This window comes from Desmodus rotundus, chromosome 3, assembly GCF_022682495.2.
Source record: "Desmodus rotundus isolate HL8 chromosome 3, HLdesRot8A.1, whole genome shotgun sequence".
NCBI classification, from domain to species: Eukaryota; Metazoa; Chordata; class Mammalia; order Chiroptera; family Phyllostomidae; genus Desmodus; species Desmodus rotundus.
Genome location: NC_071389.1, coordinates 132,575,603 through 132,595,992, shown reverse-complemented (window position 1 = coordinate 132,595,992; position 20,390 = coordinate 132,575,603). Strand labels below are relative to the sequence as shown.

The window sequence follows — 20,390 nt, the reverse complement described above, 5'->3', positions numbered from 1 at the left end:
TGCCTTTAAGACTATTTAAGCCTCTAGCGGAAAAGCTCTAAAAGGAGTTGTCTTAAATCTTTCTGAGGTCTCGACAAAGAATTTTACAGAAACACTCTTGATCTGATCTTTACTCTGAGGCCATTTTTTACTAACAGCACCCTGGGATTTGAGAATTATTAGATGAGCAAAGTGAAGGGGGAGGATATTCCACAGTGGAGAACCAGAATAAATAAAAGCATAGTCCCACTGGGAAACGGTGAAGAAAGCCATCTATCTGGGATCTTTATGCGAGGAAACACAAAGCAAAAATAGAAGGATAGAGTAAAATCAGGCATACGAAGAGCACTGACCACCTTTACTATGCAGTGTCCAATTTAAGCTCTCCGTGGCCAGTTTCTCCTTGCTCGTCCAAATGTTACTGCACCAGATACACATGGAGAGCTTTGTAAGTACACAGTCTCACCCTAGAGATTTTGAAGGGCTGCGGTAGAATCTGTATCTAAGCAAAGTTCCCAGGTGATTCTCAGAAAGAGCCAGAGTTAGGAGCCACTGCCCTAGGTGACAGTCGGCAGTTGACTTCTTGAGAATGGGAATGACATAAATGTAAGCATCTAAATGGAGTTTTTAGTTACAAGCATGAATAATAAAAAGTGCTGTGCTTTATTTAATAGCCATAGATTGTTTTTGTTTAGAATTAGTATAAATTAGAGTTCATGTTAATTTTCTACTGAGTTTTTTCAACCCTCAAAAATATGTCAGATTTCTGAAGTTATTTCTTAAGACATTGCTGTTTTCTGCTTTGAAATTCTTTGAATTTGGGTAGTTGCTTCATAGAGCTATGAAAGTACCTGTTAAATAATACAAAAGAATACACAATAACATTTGGTAAATTAAGAAAATCAGAATAAAATATTTTTTCAAAATTTCCCTTCTGAAATGTTGCAATATCTATGTTTACTCTTCAGTTTTTTCCAATGCTTCTACAGGAGAAACGGAAATACTTTCAAAGCATTTATTGAAAAGTGTGAAAGAGTAATTTAGCTTTAAGTATCTTTACAAAGATGAGAGGAGCCTGTCTTATCCTTGCCAGGCCTTACTAGTTTTTAACAAAGCAGTGAGGTGAACATTAAGAGCACTAAAGGGTACTTTACCCCCATAAACACGCCTCTCTCCCTCTCTCACATACACACACACACAAGGGGGTACCACCAAAATGGAATTTATTTATTAAAAAGTTATGTATTTATACTTACATGTTTATTTTTTATATCCATAAAAACATGTTTATTGAGGAATTCAGAAATGGAATTATAATCCTATTATTCCATTTCTGAATGGATTTCCTTCAAAGCAACCCAGTGAGGGGTGTGGGTGGGAAGGAATAAATGAAACAAAATTGGCCACGCACTGATAGTTACTGAAGACTGGTGAAGTTTATACCGGGGTTCACAAAATTATTCTCTCTGCTTTTAACACTGAAAAATATCTACTTAAAAAAACTATTCAATCAGCCAATTTCACTTTTCAAAGATACTGAAGCCTAAATAGGAGAACTCTAATATAGAGCAGTAGTTCTTTAATATATACTTTAATATATTTTATTGATTATGCTATTACAGTTATCCCATTTTTTCTCCCCTTTATTCCCTTCCGCCCTGCACCCCACCTCCCACAAGCATCCCCCCCTCTTAGTTCATGTCCATGGGACATACATACAAGTTCTTTGACTTCTCCATTTCCTGTACTGCTCTTAACCTCCCCCAGTCTATTTTGTACCTACCATTTAGGCTTATTTCCTGTACCTTTCCCTCCATCCTCCTCTCTCCCCCTCCCTGCTGATAAGCCTCCACGTGATCTCCATTTCTGTGATTCTGTTCCTGTTCTACTTGTTTGCTTAGTTTGTTTTTGCTTTTGTTTTTTTAGGTTCCGTTGTTGATAGTTGTAGGTTTGTTGTCTTTTTACTGTTCATAGTTTTGATCATCTTCTTTTTCTTAGAAGATAAAAAACCAAAAGATAATGATAAAATCAAAAGATTATCAAATGTCACATGCACTAGTTTCTCAGCTCTTTTCTGTTGAGATTTCCCCCCATTTGTTTCCAAAGTCTGAAAGGCTGATAACTCTTAGCAAGAGTGGTGAAAGAATTTGACCTATACAGTTTAGTGCTACAATTGTCCTTTTCGTATTTGATGTGTGTAGAGGCAAGTATTCTGTATTTTTGATAAATATGTAGCAAGATAGTATCAATTTAAACCAAGTAACATTTGCACATTTTCTGAACGACTTGGTGACAACCCGAGGCATTTAAATATGGAGTAGGTGTTAGTTAGGTTACATAATTATTAATTTTGTTAGATGTAATAAAGGTTTTGTGGTTATATAAAAATGTTCTGATCTTTAGAGATGCGTTAAGTATTCAGAGGCACAACATCATGAGTTCTATAATTTACTCTAAATATTTTAGTTCCACCCCTAAATAAATGAAACAAACACAACAAAGCTAATTGCTTAAATCTACTTGGTGGGTGTATTAGTGTTCATTGTACTAGTTTCTCAAATTCTCTCTTTGCCTGAAAGTGTTCTTGATAAATACAAATAAGGGTAAATTACTAGCAATTAACCCTTTTGTTGCTTCTTTAAGTATCAAGTTAAAGAATTCCCCTAAATATTCTAGTGTACAGTTAAATGAATCAGATAAACCACATCTAAAACAGTAAAAATTCTGGTGCACAGAATGGAAAAACCAGGTAAGATGTATCCTTTCAGAATTTTGTCTTAATGAAACTTATTTACATCAGTGTACCATATATACATTTTCAGGCTTCAAAAAACATTTTGGCAACAAAAATCCTACCTTTCCAAAAATATATTTAACAATTAAGCAATAAATGTTAACATAGCATTTTTATCTTCTGGCACAGTTTTCCCAGTTCTAACAATGCTATATAAAAATGCTTCCCTCTAGCCTTGGCTGGTGTGGCTCAGGTTGGAGCATTATCCCGTAACCAAAAGATTGCATGTTTGATTTCTGGTCAGACCACATACCTAGGTTGTGGGTTCAATTCCCAGTCCGGGCACATACAGTTCCCAGTCTGGGTTCACACGGGAGGCAACCAATCAATATTTCTTCTCTCACATTGATGTTCTTGGTTTTGAGAGCATAAGTCTTTTCACCACAGCTACCAGTAGTACCACAGAAGAGTTCAAAGAATTTGATTAAATAAACTTTAGCTAAGGAGTAGAATCCAATGTATAACCTTATCAATGAAGAATAAGGAAGTGAGATCCATGATGCCCAGGAGTCCCCAATACTCTTTTAGACGGTCTAGAAGGTTAAAACTATTTCATAATATTCTTTCATTGCATTGATATTCCCACTGATGGTACAAAAGCAACACTGGGTAAAGCTGCTAGCACCTTGGCACAAACCAAGGCAGAGGCAGCAAACTAGAGAAGTGGACACCCATTTCTTCACTGCCATGAACTTGCAGGAACTGGCCAGTTTTGCTTATGAATGTTTTTGATGAAACAGTAAAAATATTAACTGTAAACCTTGAGTACAGATGGTTTTAATATTCCATGTGAAAAATGAGAAGTATGTATAAAGCACCTCCTTATAGTATATTTTAAATTGCGTCAACACTTGGTAGATCTACATAATTCAGTCAGCAACTATTTTCCACATGACTAAGGCATAATATTACAAAATCATGTATGATTAAAGAGCCATTCAAAGTTCAAGATAAATCAACGGATTTTAATTCAAAAGTCCAAAAACACTTACTGATACGGTTTCATAGTCCATATTGTAATGAACATTTAAGAAAGTACCACTTGTCAATTTTGGTGTAGTATCAAAGAAGAATAGCCACAATTATGTATAAAAGCTATTATAGCCAATGACACAAGTGTGAGGCCAAACTGTCATATCAAATCATCACATCACAACGGACTGACTGCAGAAACAGATATAAAAATTCAGGTGTCTTTTTTTAAAATCTAGAAATCAAAAGGAATTTCACAAATTGTAAAATAGTAGTTCCTGACCAGAGATGATTTTTGTCCTTCAAAGGACATTTGGCAATGTCTAGAGATACTTCTAATTGTCACAACTGGGTAAGTGCTCTTGATATCTAGTGGGCAGAGGCCAGTGATGCTGCAAAACACCCTGTAATGCACAAGACCATTCATACAAGACATCATCCAGCCCAAGATATTAATAGTTACAAGGCTGAGGAACTTAAAAGAATACCATTCTCACAGAGTTATTTTTTCATAAAAATATGGTATTCATATTCACATGTATGGGTTTCTTACTATAATATTAAATGAATAGTAAACAATTAAAAAGTTTCCTAGTTTTAATTTACAATACAGTAAATATCAATAAGTTGACCCACATAAACAAACCTCTTTGGAGTCTGCAATAATTTTTACCAGCGTAAAGGAGTCCTGAGACCACAAAGTCTGAGAATCAATAATTTGAAGAATGGTATAACTAACAAAGTATGCTGGAGAATAGAAGAGAAATTAACGAACTCTAAAGAAAAACGTTCCCATTTCAAGAGTAGCATGGATGACCAAAACAAACAAAAAACACTATAAAGTCAAAGGTTCAAAAGAAAAAAGTTATGATAGACCCACAATGTCATTCTCCCCTTAAAAGGCCACCAACAAAAACCATTAAAACTACAACCCTTACCCTGGCTATGAGGACTTGCTGGACTAAAAGACGGCTGATACAAATCTTTGGTGGGTGTTGGATAAGCTTCTTTCCCTTGGCGATGACTCATCTTTCCTGGGGTCAGAAGTTGAGATTCTTCACTGTTTGCTATCACAGCTCAAGGAAAAAAGGGAAAAAGAAAATGAGAACTTCAGTGCTAGATTTACGTAAGTGCATACTTAAAAACATGGAACAGAACTACGACTGGGCCTGCCTCAATGGTTGCATTAATTTTACCAACTCAATACTTGCACAATTGTTTTGTTTTAATTTGTTATCAATCCCAAAGAAATTGATAGGTCTGTATGAGTAAATTATACACATTCTGGACATTATCAAAATGAAAATGTATATTCGACTGATAAGAAAAAGTACTCCAAGGTTTACTGAGCTATTAACACATGTACTAACTCTTTATATTTATCAGCAGAGCAATAAGACACACAGCCATTTTGCAGATGAAATATAAATGGTCAATAAACATATGAAAAGATACTAAACCTCATAAGTAATCAGAAAAAAATACAAATTAGTAGCAGAACAAAACAGTATTTTACATTCACCAGAAATTCTAATTTTCATGGACAGTAGCTACAATTCCTGTTTTAAAGATGGGAAACTTGAGGTTCAGAGATTGCCTTGCCTAAGACTAAGTAAAAGAGGTAAGATTCTAACTCAGGACAATTTGGTTCCAAAATCTGGCTTGGAAAAGGTTGCTGCCTCAATAACCAATTTAAATAGTGTTTCAGGCTGCTATCCACCCATTTAGCCAAGCTACTAATAGAAGAAAGCAATGCCCCATTCCAGAGAGAACAGAAAAGAGAAAAATACTCAATGGAAGAATAGGGCAAATAATTGTGAGCAACACCACAAAGCCCTAGGATCTTTCCACATACTTTCTTATGTTTCTGTGCTTTCAGCCTACAAAGCTCTACTTTTATTTTGAGCAAGAATGAGTCTGGTTTCACTCTATATTTAATTTTTATCTTAACCAAAACTTCACGTTCACATTTTTATCATGGTATCTTTCAATTAAATTGCATTAACATGTTTCCTATTGTGCTAAGTTTTCAAAATTATATTTTAGCTCCTTAAATTTCAAAGCAAAAATTCAAAGACTTTCATTTATCATCCAAGACATAAAAAATTTATTTTCACATCAAGTCTATTTAAAAAAAAAAACTACTTCCTGTTGACTCCTAAATTTGTATCTCCTCCTGAACTCAAACTCACATACCCAATTGCTTGCCTTAAAATCACCTCTGTTCTTTAACAGGCAACTCAAATTTATCCAGAACATAATTTTTGATTCTGCTTCTCTTCCAAACTGCCTCTCTCCTACTCAGTTAATGGAATCACTATTTCCCTCCCCCCACTTTCTCAAGCAAAACAAACAAACAAAAAACCACTTAGATGTATTACTCAGTTTTTCTTTCTTTCACTTCACATCCCACTTATCTCAGATACTCATATTCCACCTTCAAAATTTACCTTTTGAAGGTAAATTGTCTTTCTATGTATCCCCACTTTACAACTACCACCTGTTCCAAGCCACTATCACCTTTCCACTGGATCACAGCAGATGTCTACCTAGTCTCCAGACTTATAGCTTGCTTCTCACTTGCATAGAGTTCATTCTCTACAAGAAACCCAAGCAATCTTTCTAAATCATGAACAGATTTGCATCATGCAGAAATATCAATGGCTGTTCATTAAACATGCAATAAATTCCATGGTCTAAGGATTCAACAGTGTCTGGCCCCACTTATCTTCCCAGCCTCATTCTCTACCACGCTCCTCTTTCCTCCCTTGGCTCCAGTCATAATGGCCTTCTTGGTATTCCTCAAAACACATCACCTTGCCCCAGTCTCTTGGTCTTTCTACTTCTTGATCCCTCTACCTGAAATATTCCTACCCCAGATCTTCTCATCATTAACCCCTCTCATCACTTTCTGTTGTGTTCAAATATCATGTCTTCAGAAAAGCCCTTCATGGTGCCTTTTGATAAATAAGTTCCTATTTTAATATAGTATAATTTATCAATTACTTTGGGTTTTTTTCCACTAGTGTGCACTCCACTACAGTTATACTCTATCACTTTACATGATTTTTAGTATAGCTATTATCACTACCTGAAATCATGTCATTTATTTCTTCATTATCTGCCTTCATTAATCTGTAAATTCCGTAAGAGAAAGACATTTTGTCTGCCTTATTTTCCCATAAGTCCTCAAGTCCTGGTAGGGTCCAGGCACACTGAAAGTGAATGTGTGTGTGTGTGTGTGTGTGTATAATTTATATAAATATATTTTAATATATTTTATTGATTATGCTATTACATTTATCCCATTTCTTTCTGCCCTTTATTCCCCTCTGCCCTGTACCCACCTCCCACCAGCATTCCCCCACCTTAGTTCATGTCCATTTGTCATAAATGTAAGTTTTTTGGCTTCTCCATTTCCTGTACTATTCTTAATCTCCCGCTGTCTATTTTGTACCTACCATTTATGCTTCTTATTCCCTGGACCTTTTTCCCCATTCTCCCCCATCTGCCTCCCCACTGATAATCCTCCATGTGATCTCCATTTCTGTGATTCTGTTCCTATTCTAGTTGTTTCCTTAGTTCATTTTTGTTTTGTTTTTTTAGGTTCAGTTGTTGATAGTTGTGAGTTTGTTGTAATTTTACTGTTTGTATTTCTGATCATCTTATTTTTCTTAGATAAGTCCCTTTAATATTTTATATAATAATGGCTTGGTGATGATGATCTCCTTTAACTTGACCTTATCTGAGAAGCACTTTATCTGCCCTTCCATTCTAAATAATAGCTTTGCTGGATAGAGTAATCTTGGATGTAGGTCCTTGCCTTTCATGACTTCGAATACTTCTTTCCAGCCCCTTCTTGCCTGCAAAGTTTCTTTGGAGAAATCAGCTGATAGCTTTATGGGAACTCCTTTGTAGGTAACTGTCTCCTTTTCACTTGCTGCTTTTAGGATTCTCTCCTTATCTTTCATCTTGATTAATGTAATCAGGGTGTGCCTTGGTGAGTGCTTCCTTGGGTCCAACTTCTTTGGGACTCTCTGAGCTTCCTGGACGACCTGGAAGTCTATTTCCTTTGATAGATTGGGGAAGTTCTCCTTCATTATGTTTTCAAATAAGTTTTCAATTTCTTGCTCTTCCTCTTCTCTTTCTGGCACCCCTATGATTCAGATGTTGGAATATTTACAGATTTCCTGGAGGTGCCTAAGCCTCTCTTCGTTTTTCTGAATTCTTGTTTCTTCATTCTGTTCTGGTTGAGTGTTTATTTCTTTCTTCTGCTCCAAACTGTTCACTTGAGTCCTGGTTTCTTTCCCATCACTATTGGTTCCCTGTACATTTTCTTTTATTTCACTTTTCATAGTCTTTACTTTTTCCTCTATTTTGCAACCATACTCAACCATTTTTGTGAGCATCATGATTACCAGTGTTTTGAACTCTGCTTCTGATAGTTTGGATATCTCTTCATCACTTAGTTGTATTCTTTCTGGAGTTTTGATCTGCTCTTTCATTTGGGCTACATTTTTTGTCTCGGCGCACCTGTTATATAGTAAGGGGTGGAGGCTTAGGTATTTGCCAGGGCTGGGCAATCACTTCACTGCATTATGGTGCTATATATGGGAGAGGGGTCCGAGAAGGAACAATGCCACTTGTTTAGCCCTTGGTGGACTTTCAGTCACTTCCTCCATTACCCACAAGCAAACTGGGCCCATCTGGCACTGTTCCCTAGTGGTTGGGTTCGTGTACACTCTAGGACCCTGTAGGTCTCTCCAACGCCCTCTTCTGTGAGGCTTGGAGGTTCTGCTGCCTCATCCACCTACAGGTTTTATCAGAGGTTTTGAGGCTTTATTTCCCCACACTGCAACCCTGGGTTATGTCTGTCTTGCTGCCCAGTTATTCCTCCCAGTTTATTCTCATGCAAATGTGGGACCACCCACTCCACCAGCCACCGCCTTGCTTGCCCAGGAACTCCAGCCGCACCTTGCCCCAAGTCCTTTCCACTCCAGCTGCCCGTCTCTACCCCTCCTTCTGGTCTGGATGAATGTTTCTTTAGCTCCTTGGTTATCAGACTTCCATACAGTTTGACTTTCTGGCATTTATGGTTATTTTTTGTTTTTAAATTTGTTGTTGTCCTTCTTCTGGTTGTGCAAAAAGGTAAAGTGTATGTACCTACTCCTCCATCTTGGCCATAAGCCTCAAATGTTTTATATTTTTATGAAACTTCACTTATCAAGAAGTATATGGTGGCTCCTTCAGTTACTAAACAAAGGTCCATTGAACTCCTAAACACTATTCTTGAAATTAAAAATGTATGGTGCTGGTGTGAAAAGACAAACTGACCTAAAGAACATAACAGAGAGCTTTCAGAAAAAACCCATGATTATGTGGAATACAGATATACAATAAAGGTAGGGAAAGAAAAGACTATTCAATTACTGATACTGGAAAAAGTGGTTATTCATATTGGATGAATAAGTCCCCATCCTCAAACCACAAAGAACAATTATGAAATCAAAGACATAAATGGAAAAAGCAAAACATGAAAGCTTTTAGAAGAAAATATAAGAGAATATCTTTATAGACATGGAGTAAGGAATGATTCTTAAAAATAAAATAAAATAAAATAAAATAACTTACCATAAAAGAAAGAATTGATAAATTCCACTACATATTTTTTAAAAATTAAGAATGTAACAAAAGATACCATAAAAAAATTGAAAAAAAAGAAGATATTTGCAACACGTATTTAACAAAAGGTTAGTATCCAGAATGTTTTAAAAAATACTCATAAATCAATTAGAAAAAGACTAACACTGCAATATAAAAATGGGGCATGGGGATGCATCAAAAAGAACAAAGTACCAAGAAATAAATTTAAGAAGGTGAAAGATTTATACAGTAATTCCCTCTCATCCATGGTTTCTAGATTCTAAAAATCTTCATTATTCTAGGAGTAATAATTCATAACTTTTAAGTTGTGTATCATTCTGAACAGTGTGATAAAAACTGGTGCCATCCCTCTCCATCCCATCTGAGATGTGGATCATGCCTTTCCCCAGTATAGCCATGCTGTATGTACAATACAATAAGGTATTTTGAGAGACCACATTCACATAAATTTTATTTCAGTATATATTACAGTTGTTTTATTTTATTATTAGTTGTTGTTAATCTCTTATTGTGCCTAATATATAAATTAAACTTTATCATAGGTATGTATGTATATGTATGTATAGGGAAAAACATAGTACATACAGGGTTTGGTACTATCCACAGTTTCAGCCATGGGAGTCTTGGAATGCATCCCCCATGGATAAGGAGGGACTACCTGACAGTGAAAACTGTTATGACACTGATGAAAGAAATTAAAGAAGACACAGATGAAAAGATATTCTATGGCTGACAGAATAGAAGAATTAGTATTTTTGAAAATTTCCATACTACCCAAAGCAATCTATGGATTCAACGCAATCCTTACCAAAATTCTAATGGCATTTTTCACAAAAATAGAGCAAACAATCCTAAAATTTGTATGGAATCACAGAAGACCCTGCATAGCCAAAAAATCTTAAGAAAGAACCGAAGCTGAAGGCATTAAGCTCCCTGGTTTCAAGCTGTATTATGAAACTCTAGTAATACAAACAATATGGGTAGATATTGACATAAAAAAGACATAAAGATCAGGGGCACAGGATCAAGAGCCCAGAAATAAACCCCTGCCTATACTGGTAATAAACGTATGACAAAGCAGTCAATAATATCAGTTGTCCGGGAAAAGGACAGCTTCTTCAACAAATGCTGTTGGGAAAAGTATACAGTCACATGCAAAAGGATGAAACCAGACCACTATCTTACACCATACACAAAAATTAACTCAAAATGAACTGAAGACTTAAATGTAAGACCGAAGCCATAAAACTCCTGGAAAAAAGCATAGGCAGTAAGCTCCCTGACATCAGACTCTGTGACCATTTTTTGGATCTGACTCCAAAAGCAAAAATAAACTACTGAGATTACATCAGACTAAAAAGTTTCTGTGCAACGAAGAAAAACCATCAACAAAATGAGAAGGCAACCTACTGAATGGGAGGAAATATTTGCAAATGAAATATCTGATAAAGGGGCTAATAGCCAAAATATATAAAGAACTCATATAACTCAATAGAAAAAAAATCCTATTAAAAAATGAACAGAGTATCAAAACAGACATTTTTCCAAAAAAGACATGTAGATGTTCAACAGGTACAAGAAAAGGTGCTCAACATCACTAATCATCACAGGAATGTAAATCAAAACTACAAACCACAGTAAGATATCACCCCACATTCCTTAGCATAGCTATTATTAAAAAATCAAGAAAAAAAATTGTTGGTGAGGATGTGGAGAAAAGGAAATCCTTTTGCACTGATTGTGGGAATGTAAATTGGTGCAGCCACTGTGGAAAACAGTATGGAGGTTCCTCAGAAAGTTAAAAATAGAACTACCATCTGATCCTGCAATTCCATTTCTGTGTATGTATCTGAAGAAAATAATAATACTAAGTTGAAAAGATATATGCTCCCCAATGTTCACTGCAGCATTACTTACAATAGCCAAGATATGGAGACAACCTAAGTGTCTATCAATGCATAAACTGATAAAGAAAATGCAGTTCATATATACAATGGAATTCCACCCAGCCACAAAAAGAACGATATCTTGCCATTTGCAACATGGACAGACCTTGAGGGCATTATACTAAGTGAAGAAAGACAGAAAAAGACAAGGTAGAATTAAAAAAAAACAAACAACAATAAAAACTGAACTTACAGGTACAGAAAACAGACTGGTGATTGCCAGAGGTGAAGAGGTTGGAAGGGGATGCACAATGGGTGAAAAGGGGGTCAAAGGTACAAGCTTCCAATTATAAAATAAATGTCAGGTGGATGTAACATACAGCATGGAGACTATAGTTAATAATACTGCACGGCATTATTTGAAATTTACTAAGACAGAATACCTTAAAAATTCTCATCACAAGAAAAATATCTATAACAATGTATGCTAATGGATGTTAATTAGACTTGCTGTGATCACTCTGTAATATATACAAATTGAATCAGTATGTTATTTACCTGAAAGTAACAGAATGTTGTATGTCAGTTATGCCTCAATTAAAAAAAAATGATACAAAAAAGGGGGAGAGACTTGAATGGTGATTTCGTGGAAGAAAAGATGCAAATGGTCAATAAATACACAAAAAGATGCTCACTCTTATAGTAATAAAAAAATACAAATCGAAACTACAAGAAATATTTTATACTCGGTAAAATTGACAAAAATTAGTGAGTCTGAATACAGCAAATAGATAAGGGTGGGATCAACGAGACATTTTAAGCACTGATTACCGGTAGAGTATAAACCAATACAAGCACTTCGGAAAACTACTTAGACTTGTATTAAATTTCAGCATATCCTAGGGGTCCAACAATTCCACTCTTGGCTTTACAACTAGAAATACTCTTATATGTGTGTACCAAAAGGCAAAAATTAGAATGTTGATAGGAATACTGTTCGTAGTAGCAAAAATTAAACCAACTTTACTCATCATTTGAAGACAGGATGGATTCATATATGGTGGTATATGCATATCATAAAATAGCATGTAGCACTAAAAAAGGAGAGACCTACAGCTATACTCAATGACATGGCTGAATCTTGGGAAAAAATGTTAATTACAATAGCAAGTCCTAAAAGATGACATGTTATCATGGTTCCATTCTGATAAAATTAAAAACCAAGCAAACCTTAATGATACATACATAATTTTAAAATAACATAAAAGAGCTATTTTTTAAAAAAGCAAAGAATGATAAAAAATACAAAACAGTCATCTATGGGTGGCAGGCCCAGGGAAAGAAGAGAGAAGCAGCACACAGATGAACATGAAATATTTTTAAAATTCAAGTTATTAAGTGGCAAGTTCAAAATTTACTGACTGTATAATTATGCTTTACAATCTACATATGCTACATTTTTTGTAGTATCAGACAGTACACTTAAGGCCAATTTAAAATACATTAAGAGAAATACAACTAACAGAATTAAGGTTTGCTTAAGTATTCCATCAGTAAGACACAGGTAGCTACGTTTTGAGTAACTTTAGTACGTAACAAAGGAAATAGTCTAAGAAGTGTACATTTAGTTCCATTCACCCATTTCTAACTCCTTAGTGCCTGAGATATTACTGTTATGATTTTGATAACCTTGAAGTGAGGTTTGCAGAAATAGCAATATACAGAGTCTACCTTAGAAAAAAACAGAAAGCCTATTTTTCTCTCACCCCATTCACAAATATTAACAACCACACAAACAAAAACGGATTTGCATAATACAAAAATCAGTTTGCTATCCTCCATCATTTGCAGAACTCAAGACTACTTAAGTATAAATTTAAAAAGGGTAGTGACTTTTGTTTTTATCTGTATCCCTTGGCATGAAAGTGACAAATAAATACTTGCTAAATGACTGAGTAAATATTTGAGGAATGAGTCACTGCATGATTTCAGTGTAGTTTATGACATTATAATCAATCGCCTCACCTACTAAAGATAGCATTACAGTGCCCTCTCCTGTCTGTACTTTGTAATGGAAGTAACCTACTTGGCCTTTCATATTGCTTTACTATCTTAACTACAGTAGCAACTAATCACACTGGAATAATTAACAGTAATGTAATTAACATACTAGCTGGAACTTCTTCTAAGGAGACTGACTCTGTAACTACCATTCTTTAACTTCTGAATTCAACTTATCAAAATATAATCTAAAGAATTTTATAAGCCTCAGAGTCTGGTGTATGCCCTTAATCTAAGTGAAAGCTAAGATAAAATGAAGTTAAGTAATTATTTTAAAGTCTAAAATAATCTCTATTTAACTTGGATGGATCTGGAGAGCATTATGCTAAGTGACATAAGCCAGGCGGTGAAAGACAAATACCATATGATCTCACCTATAAGTGGAACCTAATCAACAAAACAAACAAGCAAGCAAACTATAACAGGAGACATTGAAATTAAGAACAAACTGACAGTAACCAGAGGGGAGGTGGGAGGGGATAAAGGGGGGAAAAGGGGGAAGGGTTGTCAAGGAACATGTAGAAAGGACACATGGATAAAGCCAAAGAGGGGTAGGATAGAGGGTGAGAGGTGGGGATGGCTGGGGTGGGGGGAATGGTAGGGAGGGAAATGGAGACAACTGTACTTGAACAACAATTAAAAAAAGAAAAATAATAATAAAATAAATAATAAAAAATAAATCCCAAGTCTCCCATTACAGAAGATATACCTTTCCTCAAATACTTGAAGAATTTAAATATGTTGGTAAATAGTACAGATCCTAATAAAGTACTACATGAAATTATTTTTTACTCTAAAAGATACACTGTCTCCAGGAAATAGTTATACAGTCACTTTTTACCTGTTGGCAGAGTACAATATAAACTCATTCCTAATATATGCTGTGTATTTTTATTTATATAGGCTTAAAACATACAACCACAATAAATTTCCTCTATTCCAAGTAAAAATTAAACACATGCACTTATAAAACCCTGCTCCTAAAATAGAACCATTTCAACTGATATTAAAAATTAAATTCTATTTGTAAGGTTCAGCAGTGGCCATCAGTTCACCTGAGCCAACATTTGAATGTATGAGGCAATCAGAGAAACTGAAAAACTCACAGAAAATATCTGCCAAGGGTTACAGGTAAGGCTGAACAGGAAAACAAAAATGTTTTGGTATTTGTGTACTCTACTTTCAAAATTCCTGTTATTCTAAATAATGCTGTTTGTAAAATAAACAATATATTTTTAAAACTATGCTGCAGTTAAAAAGGAGTTTTAGCATATTACCTTAATTACCTCTCTTTATAGGAAAAATACATACATATTATAAGCAGTATTAGAGACAAACAGCAACTGTTCTAAAACATTTTCATAACCAAATTATCTCTTAGGTAAAAATTCTGACAAACTAAAGCAGTGTTTCCCATTTTCATATGGCAGTGAATTCCTTACACCATGTCCAGCCTCAAAGTAGTATGACTTATGCTTCGTGGTGACTGCAGAAAGAAATAGGATGAAGAAAAGGTCCTAAATGATTAACTAGATCATAGATTAAGTAAACAATCTTATCTTTAGATAATCAGGATGTAAATATACAAACACTATCAATCTCTGATGGACACTGAGTGACCATTTAGATTCTTTACTTTGTATTTCAATGCCTGGAAAAAAAGCAGAATGCTTAAAAATCAAAATCAAAGTACCATATGCTTTGTATAAGAACACATCAAAACATTGCCACGTCTCCAAACATGCTATTCAAACTGTAGCTACTTACTTGACGGTGCAAGGACATCTTTGCTATCACCAAGAAGCTTTTAAGGCAGGGTAATTGAGCAGCAAACACACACAATCCAAACAAGGAAGAAGCACAATGCATCGGGATTGAAGCGGCAGTGAAACAAAAGGACAAGGAAAATAGCATTAGTTTATAAGTAGAAAGCTCATGCACATCAACCCTAATAATCACAGTTCACAGAGAATTTCCTTTTCCACACACAAAGAGGTCTTGGCTTAGGAAGTATCCAATATTTGTTTTATTCTGTAAAATGAAGGGAGAAAGAGAAAAGTAAAGTCACCCAAGTATTTTGTTTTGAAAATTACTCAAGTCAAAAATTACTTTGAATTATAATTTAAGATTTGGGTTAGGAGTAGTAAAAATTATTTAGAAATGTAAGGTACAGCCAAAAGTTATTAATTCTTAAATTTAAATGGTTTAAAAATATACAACACCCATGCAGTATTAAATATTAGTTCTGCATGCCATGAAAGCACTTAACAAAACATAGAAATTCAGTCTATTTTTTTCTATAAAAAGAAAGGAACATTTACTGAGTTGTTATTATATTCCAAGCATTGCGCAAAGACCTTTTACAAAGACACCAACGAAGTAGAACAATTATTTTCTCAAATGGCAAAAAACAAAGAGGAATACTGATTAGAATGATTAATTTATTAGCTCAGACAAAATTTTCTTAAATGAATAACTTGTAATCAACTAAAAGAAACAGAAAAAAAGACTGCTGGCCTGTTGTCTAGTAATTACTTTAACATACAATGTTACACTAAATGTCACCTATGGACAAGTGTTTTGGTCTCCCTTGGTAGGAACAAAGTCCTCAGCTCTCCTTCATTTCAGACGAGATCGGGCGCATTCAGGGTGGTATGGCCGTAGACTCTCCTTCATTTCAAATACTAAGAATGGTAATAAATCAAAACTAAAGTACCAAAAAAAAAAAAAATCCCACCAATTACATTATTACTTGGCTTTATTTAAAGGGGGTGAGGGAGTCTTAATTGGCTATGACAAAAAAAAAAAAAATTAAGAAAGAAAGAAAGAAAAGAAATAGCAGTTGTTTGCTTTTGTCTCCCAGGAAAAAATCTTGGCCCTATTAGTTCCCTAAAGTGATGATTATTTCACAATGCTTGAAATTGTGTTCTAATGCCTTTTAAAGGCATTTGCTCAAAAATAAATAAATAAATAAAGGCACTTGCTCTGTTCATTATTCTGTAGTTGCCCATTTATGCACATTCTTCTAAAAGCTAATTTTAATTTCACAGGATAAACTTAAAAAAAATACAGCTTTAGTGACAACCAACTAATTGTGCTCAAGTCCTTATTACCATGTGAGTACAACTAGCAAGTATGTGGGAACAGATCAAAGCATTTATGGTAGGCAATCTCTAAAATGGCCCAGAGACCCCACTTCTTGGTGTCCAATCTCCTCTTTGAGTGTATGCTGGACTTGCTTAAATCACTTCTAATGAACAGAATATGGCACAAATAAAGGCATCTCACTTCTGAGATTAGACTGTAAAAAGACCAGGACTTCCCATCTTGTTCACAGTCTCATTCTTCCTAGATACATCACCCTGGGGAAAGCCAGCTGCGCATTAGGGAGGCAACCTTACAGAGAGTTTCCTTACACAAAGGAACTGAGAGGTCTGTCGACGACCACTAAGTGAGCTTTGAAGTGAATTTCCCACCTTGCCCCTTTTGCCCTCCCCTTCCACCCACTCAGTCCAGCTTTCAGAAAGACTGCAGCAAGCCGCCTCTCTCCAGTAACTTGACTGCAACTATATAGAGATTTTGAGCCAGAGACAACTAGCAAAAGTGTTCTTAGATCCCTGACCCACAGAAACTAAGATAATAAATGTCACTTTATACCACTTACTTTTAGGATGATTATCATCAGTAAATAATATAATATTGGGAAAGTGAAAAAAGTTAAACTGATAGAGACAACTATGGGAAATTTTACAAATGTTTCATGGACATCTTAAAAAAAAAAGTTCCTGTACTGATATGAATAATTACTCATTTACCTAGATTTACCAGGAAGCTCCTAAAGGAAAGCATGGTTCTAACCATGTATACAGGGTTGGGAGTATTTAATTTCACAGGGCCGATCATATTTGAAGGCTTTGAGTTGGTCTTCTATGTAGGACTAAAGATTAAATTTACTTTCACTGTACAGGTGTTATTTCTCAGATACTGTTGATTAACAGCATCAGCTTCTTTGCAGCTGTACCCCTTGCCTGCTTATTCCCAGAAAATAATCCCCAGCATATATGGTAACTCCTAAACATTTGTTTCAAATTATGCTGACTTTCAATTTTATACCCCCAACCATGTTTGGGCATATAAATCTGATTCTATTGAATTAATCCAGTATTTTTTTCAGATTGAGACACTAAACAATAAACTAAACACAGACTATTCCAATCATAGATAATCCATCCACCCAACAGTACTGGATACCTGCTGTATAGATAGGTATCATTTTAGGCACCAAGGATAGTGAACAAAACAGACAAAAATTCTGCCTTTGTGGTAGAAATGGTTTGGTGTGGAAGATGAACAATAACATAATAAACAAGTAAAAATCTGTTATGTATTATATAGGATAAGTACTAAGGAAAAATAAGCAGAAAATGAGGACATAAAATGTTAGGGAAGTAGGAGTTAAAATTTCAGACAGGGTGTCCTACTAAGGCTTCACTCCAGAGCTGACTGCGTAAAATGAGGTGACTTACCTTAGGACATAAAAAGGAAGAGTATTCCAAGCAAAGGGAGGAACAAGTATAGAGGATTGGTAAGGGAGCAAGTTTGGACTGTTTGGGGAACATGGTCAAAGAGGTGGAAATACAAGGCAAGTATGAGTGTAACAGATGAAGTCAGAGAAGTAAATGGGTGCGAGAGTGTGAAGGACTTTATAGGACCCAGTCAGGACTTTGACTGTATTCTGAATGAGAGAGAGGCCACTGAGAAAAGGAGTGACAAAAGCTGATTATGTCTTAACAGGATCGCTCTGGCTGCTATGTTGAGAATAGACTAGAGGAACAGGGTATAATCAGTTAGGTTACTGAAATAAACTAGGGGAGAGATGAAGGAGGCTTGAACCCAGATGGTAGCAGCGAGGGTGATGACAAGTAGTTGAGTTCTGAATACATTTTTAAGGTAGAGCCAACAGGATTTCTAAACAGACCAAGCATGGGAAAAAAGAAAGACGGAGGAATCAAAATGAAGTCACGTGTTGAGGTCTGAACACCTGGAAGGGCAGAACTGCCATTATCTGCGATGCAAAAGGCAGTGAGAGGAGCTAGTTTACATGGAGGAATATAAGCAGCTCAGGTTGAAACAGGTGAAGTTTGAAATGCCCATTAGATATCTAAGTCAAAATGTCAAACAGGCAACTGGATAAACAGACCTGTACAGGGAAAGGTATAGGCTGGTAAAAAAATATTATAAATTATGATACGTGTAAGAGTTAGGATATATGACCTCAATGGCTTAATCATAGTAGATTAAAAAACGCCACAAGACAAAAAAACAGGCATTAGAAAACACAGGATGAAACAACAGAACTAAGAACCAAGCTGAAACACTCCAAATAAAAGCAGAAACACAATAAAAAATAAGCATTTCCTCAGAAATCTTCAGAAGGATGTGGCTACAAAAGGCATTAAATTGGGATGCAAATGAAATCCTCCCAGAGTTGCTTGCAAGTGATGTGAACGGGAAAGAGGACATGAGTAACTGAAGACTACCAATGAATTTTACCTCACGAACTCCTCTGCACACGACTAAACTGCACACTACTGACTTCTTACCACTTCCAGGACCAGGGTCTGATCTTCGCAGTTCCGTGTTGTATAAACACGAGGAAAGACAACGTGACATTACTGACGTGGAAACACTCTACACAAGTATCTTGGAAGATATTTTACAAATAAGAAATACACAGCTAGCTACTCTTTTTGATTTGCTGTTAGCAAGCCAAAATACAGTCTTACTACAATCTCAAAGAATCCAGGAACTCTTCCTCAGCTTGTTCAGAAAAAGACCATTAAGACAGGCCAGACACCTTTTCTCTACTTGAGTAATTTATCATGTTTGCCATTATCCCCTGGACAATGTCCACGCAGTAATCTCAACAGTTTCTTTCACATAGAAATAAATTCTCTATTTTGAAAATAGTAAAATGATAGTGACACGCCAGTATACTACCAACGTACTTAAATTAAAAGCACGGAATACAGCCATTGTCTAAGTCATTACTGATCAGTCTACAAATCTCAGGAAAAGAACATTATGCAAAAAAAATGTGATTCTGTTTTAATGTACTTCTGTATTTCCCATGTATAATTAGCATTGAAATCTTTGAGAAATGTAAAGGAATAGGTAGGAGTTCATAACCAACCACACCTTTTGCCCTGGGAACCCTCTCAGTCCTGAGTAATCTAGCACAGATGGCCACACTATTACACAGAAATAATCCCATGAGATCTATGCAGTAGCTTGATTCCACTGCCTTTAGCACAGCACCTCCTTAACATACATACTGATTTGGCTTAAGTCATCTTTTGAGCTTAAATGAAAGCATGAAGAGCTTGTCAAGCACTGATAGTTAGTACCACGGGAAAATAAAGATTGAAGCAGGTGGCACCGCTGCCCACTAAAGCTGATCAAGTGGTATTCCTAGAAGCAATCCTGCCACAGCTCTCAGGGAAGCCACAATTCAGAAGCAGGGTTATATAAAACATACCAAGAGTGTTCTACTTAATGTTATTTTTGGCTCTTACAGTGAGAAACTTCAGTGAGGGATATACCATATTTTGCCACGTATAATGTGCACTTTTTGCCCAAATTTTTGAGGGAAAACTAAGAATGTTCATTATACATGGGTAGTGCTAATTCCGTATCTATATAAATGTTTTTAATTCTTTTATTTATGCTTATGCATTAAAAGTGTAACTCTAGAAAGCAATAATGATATCCGTGTGCAAAATAATACCCTGGAGACAACAGTTTTGTTTCTAAATGTAAATAAATACATAATTTAATTAAAAAATTAAAATGAAAGATTTTTTTCCTGAAAGTTTGGGCCAAAAACATGTGTGTGCATTATACATGGGAGTGCATTATACACAGGAAACTATGGCACAATGCAGCTGAGATCTCTCTGTTCTTTCAACGGGAGCCATCACTCTACACATAACTGAACTTTTCACACTCCTGCATTCTCCTGAAAAACATACATG

The 20,390-nt window shown here is 35.5% G+C and overlaps 1 protein-coding gene across 14 annotated transcripts in view; it reads right to left on the bottom strand.

Moving 5' to 3' along the window:
- The window catches only part of OSBPL8 (oxysterol binding protein like 8), a 179,621-nt gene that overhangs the window by 90,793 nt on the left and 68,438 nt on the right, over window positions 1-20,390 (bottom strand). For 6 of the 14 annotated variants that reach the window (XM_024579717.3, XM_045187331.2, XM_024579716.3 and 3 more), the window contains 2 exons: window positions 15,124-15,160; window positions 4,684-4,821 (listed from right to left, as the gene is read on the bottom strand). In XM_024579717.3, the coding sequence (XP_024435485.2) occupies window positions 4,684-4,821; window positions 15,124-15,160 (175 nt within the window). The remainder of the gene's footprint in view (window positions 1-4,683; window positions 4,822-15,123; window positions 15,161-20,390) is intronic. The other 8 variants (XM_053921083.1, XM_045187337.2, XM_024579721.4 and 5 more) reach the window with 3 other exon arrangements.